The 14,394-nt window shown below is 50.9% G+C and overlaps 1 protein-coding gene across 5 annotated transcripts in view; it reads left to right on the top strand.

The window, feature by feature from the left end:
- The window catches only part of FAM184B (family with sequence similarity 184 member B), a 152,333-nt gene that overhangs the window by 130,827 nt on the left and 7,112 nt on the right, over positions 1 to 14,394 (top strand). For 3 of the 5 annotated variants that reach the window (XR_013446295.1, XM_036072089.2, XM_078068431.1), the window contains exons 11-14: positions 6,666 to 6,819; positions 9,722 to 9,885; positions 12,629 to 12,801; positions 13,632 to 13,778. Coding sequence is in view for 3 of the 5 variants with exons in the window: in XM_036072089.2 (XP_035927982.2) it covers positions 6,666 to 6,819; positions 9,722 to 9,885; positions 12,629 to 12,801; positions 13,632 to 13,778 (638 nt within the window). In the remaining 2 variants the exon portion in view is untranslated. Of the gene's footprint in view, positions 1 to 6,665; positions 6,820 to 9,721; positions 9,886 to 12,628; positions 12,802 to 12,954; positions 13,779 to 14,394 lie in introns of those variants that run through there. The other 2 variants (XR_013446296.1, XM_078068432.1) reach the window with 2 other exon arrangements.

Raw genomic sequence — 14,394 nt, 5'->3', positions numbered from 1 at the left:
AGAAAAAGAAGAAAAAAAGCTTCGATGAGGATTGATCTCCTCAGAATTAAAAGATGATGTTTGCATCCATGAAAGAAGAACAACATGCTATTTGTAAAGGAGGGGCAATTAGAGTAAGGAAGAGCTCTTTAGATAAAAAAAAATGATCACAGGATTTCTAAAAATCAGGAAATGAGTTGAAATGTAAAAAATGAAGAAACCTTCCAGAAAGCAAAAATAAAAAGACAGTGAAATGGGTGGTGGGAGAGAAGGAACAAGAAGAGTAGAGACACGCCTGGGAGGCTCATATTGAACAATTGGGAGTTCCAGAAAGAGATAATGGAGGGGAGGGTATTTTCAAAGAAATAATGAAATCCTTACTACATGAGAAAGACACCTACCAAAGCTCAGCTTGAAATTTCAGGACACCAAGGAAACAAAAGAAATTCCAAAAGCTCCCAATGAGGAAAAGTGATTCCAGACACAAAGTACTTGAATCAGAATGTCATGGGACATCTCTTGGGCAGCAACACGATACTGGAAGCCAATGCGTAATTCTGAGAAATTCCATTACAACTATTCCTCAGTGTAAGAACTGAATACAAATATCGACCGGCATATGAAATATTAGGAAATTTGCCTTCTGTTCTCAATTTACTGCCTCTCACCTCCCAATTCACTCCTCCGTGCCTGCCGTGCGTAATGACCCAGATTCCTGAAGCACTGCTCCTTCGCAGGGAGCACAATGTTAAGCTTCGTCAGTAGAGGGCGCTGGAGGCACCTTGTAGGAGGAAAGAGGCTGCTTCTCTTCCGGGTTCTGGCGGCTGTGTTTTTGCTTTGTTTCCGGCTTCAGTTGCGCAGGTGAACAGTGACATGGCTGTGTGAGGACATCCGGTGCTCCTCTGCCCCAGTAACATCACGGTGACCCCACAACCCCCACGACCCTGGCCCAGGCCCAGTGACTGTTTTCCTGTGGCTGGCACGGCTCACCCTGACTCTCCCTGGGATCCTGCCCATTGGCCACCGTTGCCTGCAGCCCAGAGATTTGTTCCCTGCAAGCCTCCTGAGACCAGTACGGTCGTCTGCTCTGGCCCTCACACCTGCGTGGGCGCCCCCGTTGCCTCTGAGCATCACCCACCTGTGGCTCATCTGTACCGCGGAGGGTGGTTCCTGCTCGAGCAGTGACTGTGGACCGGCGTCGGCCTGGGCAGCCCAGGGAGCTCCTCCACCAGTGAGCTACCACCATACCTTCTCCGACAAGGTCTGGACCCCAAACTGGGGAAGGGTTCCCCCCTTCCAGGTTGTCCTCGTCTTGGGTGCTCTCTCCCAGCCTCAGGACACCCTGGAGTTCTCTAGAGTTACTCTCCTGTCGTAGCGCAGGAACTTTTTATATTGAGCTCCTACTTGAATTACTGTGTGGTTTCTGTCTCCTGTTGGACCCAGACTGGTATGTCTTCCAGGCGCTTTTCCTCAGGAAGTTCCTTGAAGAGCGCCCCACCCAAACAAGGGAGCAAGCCAAGGATGCGGGAATAAAAGGGATCTAGGATAGAGGAATCCAGGGAAGGAGAAGGAAAAGGAAGGAGCCCAGCTATGCCACTGGCCGAGACAACAGCTCAGTCCAGGCTGGAACAAGAGGACTGAGGTCTCAGAAGAGCAGCTCTAGGGGAAAACAAAACTGTTGGATTCTCTGATCCATTTGGCCATGTGGAAAGTTGCACTGAAAGTGTTTGACACACACACACTTACACACAAATGTTTTACAAAGCTTTTAGATGTTGTAGGAAGACTTAGCCAAATATTCAAAGAAAGCTAAGCAAATCTTTAAAAAACTGCAGCAAGTTATTAATGCAAGGAAAAACAAAAAGTTGTATGGGTAGGCATTAATCATAATAGTCTATTTTGCTCAGGAGTGAAGTATATGTACTCATAATAACAAAAATGTTGAATATATTTCACTATATTAAAAAAGTAATATAATAATATGTGAGGAGTGGAAGGGGGAGAGTGTATGAGACCTAAAATCCTCATCTACCCAGATGGGAAGATAATTCTTAATCTTGAAAATAACCAAGACAGCAGAATTCTAGCCTGTTACTGGTGGCAAATACCAGAAGAAACAACTGGAAGCCTTGTTAGTGTCTGCCTCCAGAGAACAGAGTGCAGAGAGAGGGAAAAGGGGGGCTCCAAGGTGCTGTTTTCCTCTCTTTTAATACTATTTAGCCCTTTATACTATATCCATGCATTGCCCTGATAAACATATACAATAAGCTTTAGAAAAAAAAAAGGAAAAAGAAATGAAATAATGCATGTGGATTACTTGGTGTTTAGTAGGTATTCAAAAATATGAGTTCTCTTTCTTCTTTTATTCTCTTAAATCTTTTTCCAATTTGGCTTGCAATTTACAACAGCTCAGGTTGATGAGATCCCAGGTTGCTAGGTGGTGGGTAATGCTGGCCTTCGTGTTCTCCTGAGCTTTACCCATCCAGGCTGCAGACCTGGATCCCAGACCCAAGGCAGAGGAAGTAGGGAGACGTGGCCCACCTGTGGGGGTGGAGTTCGAGGGGCTTCCCTGGGTGGGAGGAAGAAGCATGTGAGCTCTGGCCACGGGAGAGGGGGAGAGTGCTCTGCCCATCCCGGATACCTTGCAGGTCTTAGCTCCAGTCCCTGGAGACCCTACAGATTCACGGGATCCTTGTTGCTAGCTCAAGTCTGATGATTCCAAAGTGACACCAAAGAATCAAGTTCCAATTCTAATTAGAAATAGCAGATGTATAGTCATCCTCGTACAGGATAGTGAGGAGGAGTGGGATGCGTGGGTTCAAATCCTGGGTCTGCCACTTATAAGGTGTGGGCTCAGGCAATCACTCAGCTTCTTTGTGCCTCAGGTTCCTCATTTATAAGATAATAGCTAATAGGACTATTGAGAGCATCAAAAGAGATAATACATGTAAAGTACTTAGAGCCCTATGTGGCTGAGTAAGAGCTTGTCTTTGTCCATTCAGGCTGCTGTAACAGAATTACCACGGACTGAGCAGCTTGGAAACAATAGAAATTTATTCCCCACCGTTCTGGAGGCTGCGAGTGCAAGACCAAAGCACCAGCTGGTCTGGTGTCTGTTGAGAGCTCACTCCCTAGTTCATAGACACCCACCTCTCTATAACCTCACGTGGAAGAAGGGGCAGGGGAGCTTTTGCGAACCTCCTGTACAAGAGCACTGATTCATGAGGGCTCCACCATCCTGACCTCATCACCCCCCAAAAGCCCCATTCCTGATACCATCCCATGGGGGATCAGGTTTCAATATATGACTTTGGGGGGTGGGGGGACGTAAACATCCAGTCCATAGCAGAGCTCCATTTTTAGAAGATGTGCTGTTACTGCTCACACGTTGATCCCGCACTCATTTATAGAGCGGCTACCACAAGTTACCACGGTGCTGAGCTCCGGAGACACCAGGATGATGAACACACTGTCGTCTTTCTGGACCACACCTCCAGGGGGAAAGGCGACCACTCAGACAGGGGACAGTTGGGGAGCACAGGGGAAGGAGACTACCCAGGATGGGGCATGGAGCGTGCGATACTGTGATTTCTAAAAAGAAATATTATTTGGTCTCAGTCTCATTTCTGACGCAGGGCTCCTAAAACTCTTGGAATTTCCTAAGTGATGAGAGCAGCCAAAGTGTCTTTTGTTATGTTAATGAGGTGGCTTTGGGACCCCACCTGAGGATGAGGGGGCTGATTGCCAGGGGAACCAACCTTATGATTTGAGGGTTGGAACTTTCAGTCCCATCCCTGACCTCTGGGGAGGGCACCAATGGCCAATGATTTAATTAATCATGTCTAGGTAATGAAGCCTCTTAGAAACCCCTAAGCAGAGGCCTCAGAGAGCCACACCCACACACCACAAGGGTGACATGCCCCAATTCCATGGGGACAAAAGCTCCTGTGACCTCTTCCTGCATATCTCTTCATCTGGCCGTTGATTCATATCCTTTAATATCCTTTGTCACAAATCGATAACCTAGTAAGTAAACGGGTTTCCTGAGTTCCGTGAGCCACTCTAACAAATCAATTGAGGGGTCATGGGACCCTCTGACTTAAAGCCAGTTGGTCAGAAGCACAGGTACCGACCTAGTCTTGCAGTTGGCATCTGAGACGGAGGGCAGTCTTGTGGGACTGAGCTCTCACGCTGTGGGATGCTCTCTCCAGGCGGTGTCAGGATTGAGCTGAGCTGTAGGACACTCAGCTGGTGTCCAAGCATTGCTTGTTGGTGTTGGGAATCCTCCTCCCAGCCCCCCCCCCACACACACACCTACATTGTTATTGGTGTCATTACCTTTGAAGAGAGACACGGTGAACCTGGGCCTTTTAGGAGGCTTTAAAACAACCACAACACAAGCAGAGTAAACCTCCCATAGGTTTACTGGAGCCATTCACCAGGGATGCATGTCTGGTTTGATGTAAACCCTGGGTGCTCAACTTTGCATAGTCCTCACTGCTAGGGGCTGCTGGGTGAGAAAGCAGGCAGTGCTGATCTGAATCTTGTGCTGTCCCCAGGGACTGAGGGGCCGGTTGAGAGAGTTTGGCCCCATCTTCTGTAAAACCTTAGCTCGGACCTCTTCATTCCCATTTCCCTTGGGATAAAAATGTCACCACCTGGAGTTCTCTGAGCCTTGCAGCAAGCACAAGAGGAAGAAATATTGGAGAGTCTGAAAAGGAGGAGACTCTTCTGTCTTATGAAATAAATCCAGCACAGTTTGACTGAATTTCCCATGGGAGGAGTAAAACGGATTCCCGTTTTTAGGGAGCAGCAGAGTCAAAGGTGCAAGTAAGCATCTAAAAGCATCATTGTGTTCAGTTAGCTCTCTGGGGTTTGGGGCAGGGGGGTGCTCAGTGCTCCCCAACTGGAGCCTCCTGCCTTTGGTGAAACCCCATTTCTCATTGTTCCCAGAGGCTGCATGGGGAGTGGAGAGCGCTCGGGCCCACGACCCCGCTGCCCAGGGTTGCAATCCTGCCCCCACCTTTACCTGTCTTCAGTCAGCTCACTTCCCTGCAGCTGGCTGGTAAAAAGAGGGAGGGAGATGATGCTTCCTTCATCTTTCCTGTGTGACCTTGGGAAAACTAGTTCATCTCCCCCAGCCTCAATTTCATCATCTAAAAGATGGGCTGTGTCTTTTTAATTTATTTTTATTATTTATTTATTTTATTTTATTGAGAGAGAGTGTGTGCATGCACACAGGGCGGGGGTGGGGGAAGGTCCAGAGAGAGAGGGAGAGAGAGAGAATCCTAAGAAGCACCCTCCACACTGAGTGCTGAGCCTGACGTAGGGTTTGATCTCACAACCCTGAGATCATGACCTGAGCAGAAAGCAAGAGTCAGACACTTAACCCATTAAACCACCCAGGTGCCCCAAGATGGGCTCGGTCTTAACTGGAACTCTCTGCCCAGAAACTGTATTAGTTCCCTATTGGCACTCTAACAAAATATGACAAACTTGGTGACTGAACACATCACAGATTTATTATCTGACGGTTCTGGAGGCAGAAGTCCTAAAGTCAAGGTGTTGGCAGGACTGGGTTCCTTCTAAAAGCTCAAGGGATGGATCTGTTTTCTTGCCTTTTCTGGCTTCTAGAGGCTGCCTGCATTCCTTGGCTCCTGGCCCCTTCCTGCATCATCGAAGCCAAGAGTGTAGCATGTAACATCTTCAGATAGCCCTCTCTCTTCCTCTCCCTCTCCCCAGCACCCTCCCTACTCCTCCTCCCTTCCACCATGCTTCCATCAGCACCTCGCCTCCGACTGGCTGTCCTGCCTCCCTCTTATAAGGACCTCTGTGACTACATTGAACCGCCCAGATACTTTGGGATAATCTCCCATTTCAGGATCCTTAACTTAATTACACCCGCAAAACTCCTTTTACCAAGGAAAATAACATATTCACAGGTCCCAGGGATTCCCACACGGACATCTTGGGGACCATTATTGTTTCGACCCCCAGAAACCAACTTGAGCTAGCTTAGGCAGTGAAGAGATTTCTATTAAAGTTTACACAGCTGCTCATAGAACCCGCTTTGGGTGTTTGACATATAAGAGACCTTCAATAAATGGATGTTGAAAAAAGAATGACTGAATGAATGAAATAATCATAAATGAAGTAAGAAAAGAATAATAAGTGAACCTAAGGGCAAAGACACAGCCAGTTCTGGGGGCCAGACTAGACCAGAGACTGAAAAAGCTGTAGGGACCCCTCCTTCTGTCATTCCTGTTCTGCTCCTCACAGACAGTTCTCTCCACCTCTCTGGTCCTGGGGCAGGTGTAAGATGATCACCTCACTCCTCCTGAGTGTGTTAAAACTGGAGCCAACCAGTCAGTGTCTGTCTGTCTGTCCGTCTCTTTCCTGCTCTCTCTCTCCCTGGCCTCCTAACACCAAATTCCCAATGACTGGCTCAGCTTGGAACCGGTGTCCACTCTGGTCTAATCAGCTGTGGATTGGGGTTAGGTTCACATGGTACAAAATGGCTGCTGGGGCCAAGCCATCACCGTCATCTCAGACAGGTCATTCTCAGTAGCCTAATAAGCCCTCCACTGAGGAGTGGTGAGTGCTAAGCGGGCCCTGGCACAGAGGGGGAACTTGGCAGAGGGGACAGGTCTTCCTCTGTGCCCACTTTCTCCCACTTTCACCCACAGGCCACAGAGGAGCGCTTGAGGAAGGAATCCAGCCACAGCCTCCAGATCCAGCACCAGGCACACCGGCTGGAGCTCCAGGCCTTGGAAGAAAAGGCCCAGCAGGAGCTCCACGGGGAGCTCGAGAGGATGCAGGCTCAGCAGGCTCTGATGTTAGGTATACAGCCGGCCGGCCCTGGGAGGGCCTGGCTACCGGGCGGAGTCCACACGTGGAGACCAGGGGCAAGATGGGGCCCACGGGTCTGGAGGCACACAGGCCGGGGTGACTATCCTGGCTCTGCCGCCCGCTAGCTGAGAGACCTGGGGTGGGGTGGGGGGTCACTGTCGGTCTCAGTTTCCTTTTCTAGAAAATGGAGTCACCATTGCCCCTACCTCATAGGGGCGGTGTGTGGATGTGATGAGCTATTAAATGGAAAGTGGCTAGCATAGGACAGGAGCCTGGTGGCTGTAGACTGCAGGACAGGTTTTCAGCTCTCCGAAGGCAGGGCGTTCGTATGACACATTTCCTAAGTCAAAATGGCGAAAAGCGAAGAAGCGATTACCATTAATTTAAATGAAACACTGGAGCGTTCCCAGACGCCAAAAGTCACCTCTCTTAGGCTTTCCTGATGCGAACGGATGCGCACAGTAGATGGAGACCAAGCCCAGACGCTCCCGGACGCCCGCAGAGCTCTGGGGCTCCACCCTGAGATGCTGGGTGTGATTCCCGGGGAAGGCGCTGGGGGCGCCACTCTCGCGGCCCGGCGTGCGCGCTGCTTCTAGACCGCTGGCTGGCTGCAAAACCCGCAAAGAATGCTGTTTTCCCTTTTCGCCTTTTTATGTAAAAATGAAAGTCTTCGGATTTCTCTAGATTCGGGAAAATAGGTTCTAATGTAGGTCTTTTTTAAAAGCAAAGCGGTGTAAGGCGAACTTTCCAAAGGTGGAGGCATCTGTATTATCATCATTAGTCAGTATAAGCCAGATCTCTGAGCCTTCGTGAGATGTTCATGGCATTGCCTCAACCTCTCATTTCCATTCTGAAGATTTCTGAAAATCTGGGGGACTTAGGCCTCCAGGCTCCTGCACTTTCCTCTGCTTCCTTTGCCTGCCCCCACATCATCCTCAGCCCGAAACTCACCTCCTCTTCAGACATCCAAAAACAGTCACACAGAGCATTCTGGAAGTTACCAGAAGCAGTAAAGATCTCCGGAGCCAAATTGTTTGGGCTTGAAGCCCAGCTCCAACACTCACAAGTTGCCTGACTTTGGGCAAGTCACTTAACTGCTCCGTGCCTCAGTTGCTCATCTGTAAAATGGGAATAATAAGAGCATCCACCTGGTATGCAGCAAATGCTACACAGATGTTCACTGTTATCATTATTACCATATTCCCACATTGCATGGCTGACCCTAGCAGCCTCTTTCTGGTTTTGTAGATCATCTTTTCCCTCATTTTCTCCTTTATTTTCATCTTCCCTCTCGCTCTTAAGAGCAAGACAAATGTCTCTCATTTCATGTCTAGCATTAAAGACCAAATTGGCCTTATTAAATATTTTTTTTCAAACCCAGACAGGGTTTTCCTTAAGAGAATTTTGGGAAAGAGTATTTTCTTTATCTCCGTTAAGTGCATACGATCTACCCGCCGCTTGGTTGCGCTTTCATTAGATAGCATGTCCTGCAGACTGTACGTCAGCACGTCAGCACAACAGCACGTCAGCACGTCAGCACAACAGCACGTCAGCACGTCAGCACGTCAGTACAACAGCACGTCAGCACGTCAGCACAACAGCACGTCAGCACGTCAGTACAACAGCACGTCAGCACATCAGCACGTCAGCTCTGCCCGTTTCTGGAGGAAGTGATGTGGGGAGCAGGCAGGAGAGAGAGAGAGTCCCACTGATTCCCCAGTTAACATCCAAGTGGGAAATGCTAGAGTTGCATCATCTAAAGAAGACGGATTACACAAGATAAAACCCAGGCGGTGCCATATGTCTCAGATACAGGGCAAGATGCAGATCACGTTGAACACCGCTGGTGATTCCAGCACCCAACAGCAGCTGTCCCTACGGCCACTTCCCCGGCCCCTCTGATCCCACAGCAGCCTGGTCCTCTCCTGGACAAAAGATTCAGGAGAGAGCCTGGGTACATGCTGGGATTCTCAACACAGCCCCAGGAGGAAGGGGCTCTGGGAACTCTGTAATGATGATAGCAAGTCGTTGGTTTTGTGGGTGGTATTGGGGCGGGGGGAGCACCTACCATGACAGGGCGATTAAAGCAGACATTCCTGGTCCCAGTGACTGCGATTTCACTGTCTGTGTGAGACACACTTGACCTGCAGGGTAGGTCAGTGTGTGAGGCGCAGGGAGTGTCCATCAGATTACCTGATCCACTGGGGGGGGGACCCGGCCATGCTGGATGGATAGGTGGAATGGTAGAAGGACAGAAGGGCAGGTGGATGTGTGGATGGATGGATGGGCTGATGGTGGGCAGGTGGATGTGTAGAGAGGTGGAGTGGATGGATGGATGGATGGATGGGTAGATGGGTGGATGGATGGAGGGAGGGAGGGAGAAGGGGAGGGAAGGGAATGTATGACAGAAGAGGAAGGGGTTATTTTTGTGATAAAGGATTTCAAAATATTGAGTTGGGTTTGGACTTTTTAAAGAAAATAGGCTATAGAAATCACTATATTAAAATCCTAGTGGGGAGGAAAGATAAACAAGTAAATTTTTCAACATATCATCAGAATAACTAAGCTTTGCTGTGTTTAATATACTATAACTTTCAGAGAAGCTTAGTAAGTTTATGGGAAATCCTTTGCAGTGGATACACTTTTACAATGTCATCAATTTCCACTCTAAACATCACTTGTTTACTTTACAAGTATATGTTGCGCACTTGCTCTGTACTAAGGCCTCTACGCATCTCATGGCTTATGGAATTATTGGAACAATGTTTCAAAAATAATTTGCAGTAACAAAAATAGAGTCTCAAAAAGTCCATAACAGAAAAGTAAAGTATCAAATTTACTAGCACTTGAAAATGATTTTCTCTTTAAAAACCCATAGCTCTTCCTTCTCCAGAGTCCCTCAGGCAGGAGCTCTCGGAGCAGCGGGCTGCCTGCTCCGAGCACCAGAAGGACCTGGAAGCGCTGCAGGCGGAGCTGAGGACTCTGGGCAGCGTGGGCAGGCGGCAGGCGATCGCCCAGTGCCCAGGGGACAGCGAGGACCACACCGTCGCTGCCGAGGTCAGCGCCCCCATTCTGCCCACACTGCACCCCTCTTGCAGCAGCGTCAAGGCTGCAGGGAGAAAGTCATAAAGAAGGGGCTCCGGGTGCTCATCATTCCCTTCTTCCACAGTCCTGGGAGATCCTTGATGGGCCTGCAGGCTCCCATTCTGAAAAGCAAAACCAAAACCAAAACCAAAACCAAAAACCAAGTTTTAAGTGCTGCATGTCATTTTAAATTCAGATACAATAGCATTTCAGAATGGCGTTGCCAGGTGGACCCTAGAATCAGCCAGTCAGGGTTACTCCTTCAAATCTGCAGAGAATGCCTCAGAATGCCTCCCCAGACAGACTCCCTGCCTCGACCTCCCTGTTCCCATCAATGGGAGCTGCCTTTCTGTCACCAAGGTTCAACACCAACTCTCTTTGAACTTCCTAGTCAGACTTGGCCCCTCAGCCCCTTCCTTGTACATCCATATTCCCACCTGGCCGGCAGCACAGTGACCTCCTAACAGCCCAGACCCCCCGCCCCGCCGGAGCCCACCATGTACCATTCTGTGTCAGGTATGCATCTGTATAAAGGCTTCAGTGACTCCCTCCTGCTATCAGAACGACCTCCAGATGCCCGGCAATGAAAAGCCTTCACCCACGGGCCGCACTTTGTATCTTCAGCCGTATCCCCCTCTGCTCTAAACGTGGGCCCTGCCTCCTGCCCCTGGGCCTTTGCATGTGTCCGCTCCCTGCTTGGGATGCCTTCCTCCCTCCTCGGTGTCCAGCTCACCCTTGGGGCCAGGAGTTTCCCCTCCAATTTGAGTATATGTGCTGCTGATGCGAGCTCTAGGGGGCTCCCTTCCACACCTGCGATCCCACCAGTCCCTGAGCTCCCAGAGCATTTCCTATCATAGTTCAACTGGCCCTAGTGTCTACTTCATGGTCCAGTTAGGCAGCCGTCATGTCATGGATGTTCTTCATGGATATTCTCAACCGGACCAGGAGTCTTTTGAGAACCAGGCTGGTCTGCCCTATTTCATCTCCACCCCCACTCTCCGCACTTGGCACAAAGTCTATGGATGCTGATGATTAGTTGGTGTCCCAGCCCTGCTGAAGATCCCGGGGACACGGGGATCATTCACTTGAGATTTTGCCAGTACTGAGCACCTGAAGACGATTTGTGTTTAATGAGGAATATTAAATGATGAATCACAGGGAGCTCAGCCCAGTCAGTAAAGTGTAGCAGAGGGAAGACAGAATGTTTTCCATTAAGTGTTCTAGATTGGTGGGAGCCACCCATACGTATGGAAGGGGGCAGGGGAAATGTGGGATTGTGACATCTGCGATGACAAGCTCCCTGAGTGCCGTGGATAGAACCCCGGGATCTCTGGGTGGATGAGATGATACCTGGCCGGCCACCAGGTGCCTGCCCTCCCCTTCACCTCATTGGAGGGAAGCCCTGAACCCTCTGGGAGAAACAGCAAGGCCTCAGAGGAAAACCCACACAAAGAAGAAATGTGGGAGTATTAGCAAGGAGGAACAGCCCCAGGCAGCAGGACCGAAAGAGAGAAGGGAAGGTTACCCCATACAGGGGTGCATCCTTACATGGCCCCCACTGCAGGGAAGTGGTGTCCCACCTGCTGGGATCTTCTGAGGAGCCCTGTGAAATAATTGTCTTCTCTGTCCCCCTGTCCAGAGGGGGATGCTTTATTCATCAGGCCCTCCAATTAGTCAGGGGTGGCCCCACAGGACCTTAACCAAGCTCTTCCCCGCTCCACGTATCGGAGTGCCCCGCGCCCATGTGCCCACGGGTGTCTCAGGCACACGCAAGCCCCAGGGCAGGAAGCAGGAGGTGTAAGGCGTGGGCCACAGATGCTCTCTGTGCCAAGCTGCTCAGTCCTCGTGTGCAATGAGCAAATGCAGAAGCCTTCAGGCATGTTTGAGCGGCCTTGAAAACCGAAGCATTCACTAAGCAGGGGTTAACTCTGACCCCATTTAATTTGGACATAGATCTTCGAATTTCTGTCTGAACCCCTGGCGTTCAAGCGTCACTGCATTTAGCAAGCATTTATTTAGCACCTACTGGATGTCAGCCACGGCGCCAGGAGCCAGAGGACTGGAAAACTGGAGGGGAGATGGTGCCTTCCCGGGACCGCTCCTGGGCTAGTGGAGGAAAGCAGCATTGAACAAAGGAGCGCCCTGCCGGGTAATCTCGCCACAGCCGGGATTCGGATTCGGTGGTGGCAGAGAGGAGAAAGCTGATCGCTTCTTCCCCGAAGCAGTGCTGTTTAGGTGGGGCGGGCGCTCTGGGTAGAGAGAAGGCAAGGAAGTCTGAAAAACGGGCGGGGTGTTTGGCTGTTTTTATTTTTTATTTTTTAAGATTTTGTGTATTTATATGACAGAGAGATAGAGAGCACAAGTAGGCAGAGAGGCAGGCAGAGAGAGAGAGAGGGAGAAGCAGGCTCCCCACCGAGCAGAGAGCCCAATGCGGGGCTCGATGACCTGAGTCGAAGGCAGCCGCTGAACCAACTGAGCCACACAGGCGCCCCTGGCTGGTTTTGATTTAAGCCAAGTTCTTGGCTCACCGACCTTATTGAACTTCGTGAGGGGCCAGATGCGGGAAAACCTGGAGTCTGGCTGTGAGCTCCTGAATCCGGAGCAGGAGGCTGGGCCGCGCACGGTCCCCGGCTTTGCGCGGCACGTCTGGGGCCCTCTGCGCCTCGTCCGCCTTGGCGCCCCCTGAAAACACCTCTCCCGGGTCCTTTCTCCCCAGGACGGGGGCGGCCCGGGCCAGGCCGGCTCCCCGGAGGGCGCCGCGGAGCCGGGTCCGAGCGAGGCGTGCGGCCTCTGGGAGGAGAACTCGCAGCTCAAGGACGCGGTGCAGCGGCTGCGGGCCGAGGTGGAACAGCACCAGCAGGAGGCGCTGCAGCTCCGCGACCAGCGCAGGTGGGTCTCCAGGCCGCGGAGCTCCCCGCCCTCCCTCGCTCCCTCCACTGCTCCTTGGAGAGCCTCTGAGACCTAAGCACCTCCCCCCAGGCTCCTCCCATCTCCCCGAAGGAAAGACTCCCTAATGCTAGCACTTCACTGATGTTACTCCAGGCCCCTGAAAAGTATTCTAGGCTCGACACTGCAGAGGATTCGCCCTGGACTAGAAGACGGAACCCTTTTTCCCTACAAATCAAGGAATTTGTGGAATCAGACCTAACCATACCGAAAGCATCTTCAAAACCAGCCGTAGGGAGACAGGGCGATGGAATAGTTCAAACAGTGCTGGGTGCTCTTTAACTAGCTGTGTGAGCTCCTGAGAGTCAGCTAACTTCCCCAGGACGGTGCCCTGGGCTGCAAGTGGAGGTAAGACCACCAACTCTCAGGGCTGTCGTGGAATGCAGTGAAACGTAAGCAAGATTTTGCACCGGCCCTGGCCCGGAGGAAGCCCTTGGTAAGCCGTGGGGGTTACTGTTATTACCGAACCCAAGCTCGATAGCTCCTTATCAGTCCTGAATTCACAGCTCTTTCACCCCCTTGCTGGAAAGTTTATACCTACAAATGGAATGCTGGGGTAGGAGGTGCTGAGAAGGGGTCCCACAAGCAGGGTATATCCTGGACCCCACAACTAGAGAGCCTAGGTCTTCTTCCCAGTGTCCTGACCCCACATTCATATAACCACTCCCCCAGACTGTCTCCCCAACCCAGTGGAGGGTTGAGAATCCCCAGTGCCCATGAGCTTCAGTCCTCAGAGCCCAGGGAAGCCCAGCTGAGCGTCCATCCACCCGCAGGCTGCTGGAGGAGGATCAGCAAGCCCAGCGGGCCCGGGAGGTGGAGAAGCTACGCCAGGAACACCGGAAGGAGATGCAGGCCATGGTGGCAGATTTCAGCAGTGCTCAGGCCCGGCTCCAGGCCCGGCTGGCTGCCCTGGAAACTGAGTGAGTGAGGCCTGGGGCCCCAGGTTGGGAGGGGCTAGTCGACGTACATTTTATTAGGGTAACCAGCTCATCCCAGTGTGCCTGGGACTCTCCCAGTTTTGAAACTGCAAGTCCCGAGTTCCAAGAAGCACCTCAGTCCTGGGCACATGGGGAGAGTTGGTCACCCCTCCCTTTGGGAGCCTACGTTCTCTTTGTGTAGGGCACTGGGAATCTGTGAGGAATGAGCACTGCCTTGTGGGCTTGGTTTGACCCTCACATTGGGAAGAAATCAGAAGGATCAAGGCCACTTTTTTCATGAACATTTGCCCCCTTCTCACATGCCTCATCTCATTTATCTTCCCAGCAGTCCTTCAGGGTGGAAACTGTTACTCCTCCGGAAAGATAAAGGAACCGAGGGGCCTTGTGCACGTTCACATACCTTCATTGATTCAGCCAACAGATGTTCATTAAGAGCCTATTGTGTGCCCTGCCCTGTTTTAGGCTCTGGAGTTAGAGCCGGGAACTAAACAATGACTATGCTCTCATAGAGCTCACAAATTCTACATGGGGATTTAGACAAGAAAGAAGCAAATAAATATTTGACTTCATATCAGGTAGCGAAAGGTAGAAGAAAAAC

This window comes from Halichoerus grypus, chromosome 3, assembly GCF_964656455.1.
Source record: "Halichoerus grypus chromosome 3, mHalGry1.hap1.1, whole genome shotgun sequence".
NCBI classification, from domain to species: Eukaryota; Metazoa; Chordata; class Mammalia; order Carnivora; family Phocidae; genus Halichoerus; species Halichoerus grypus.
This window is presented reverse-complemented; position numbering and strand designations above follow the sequence as displayed.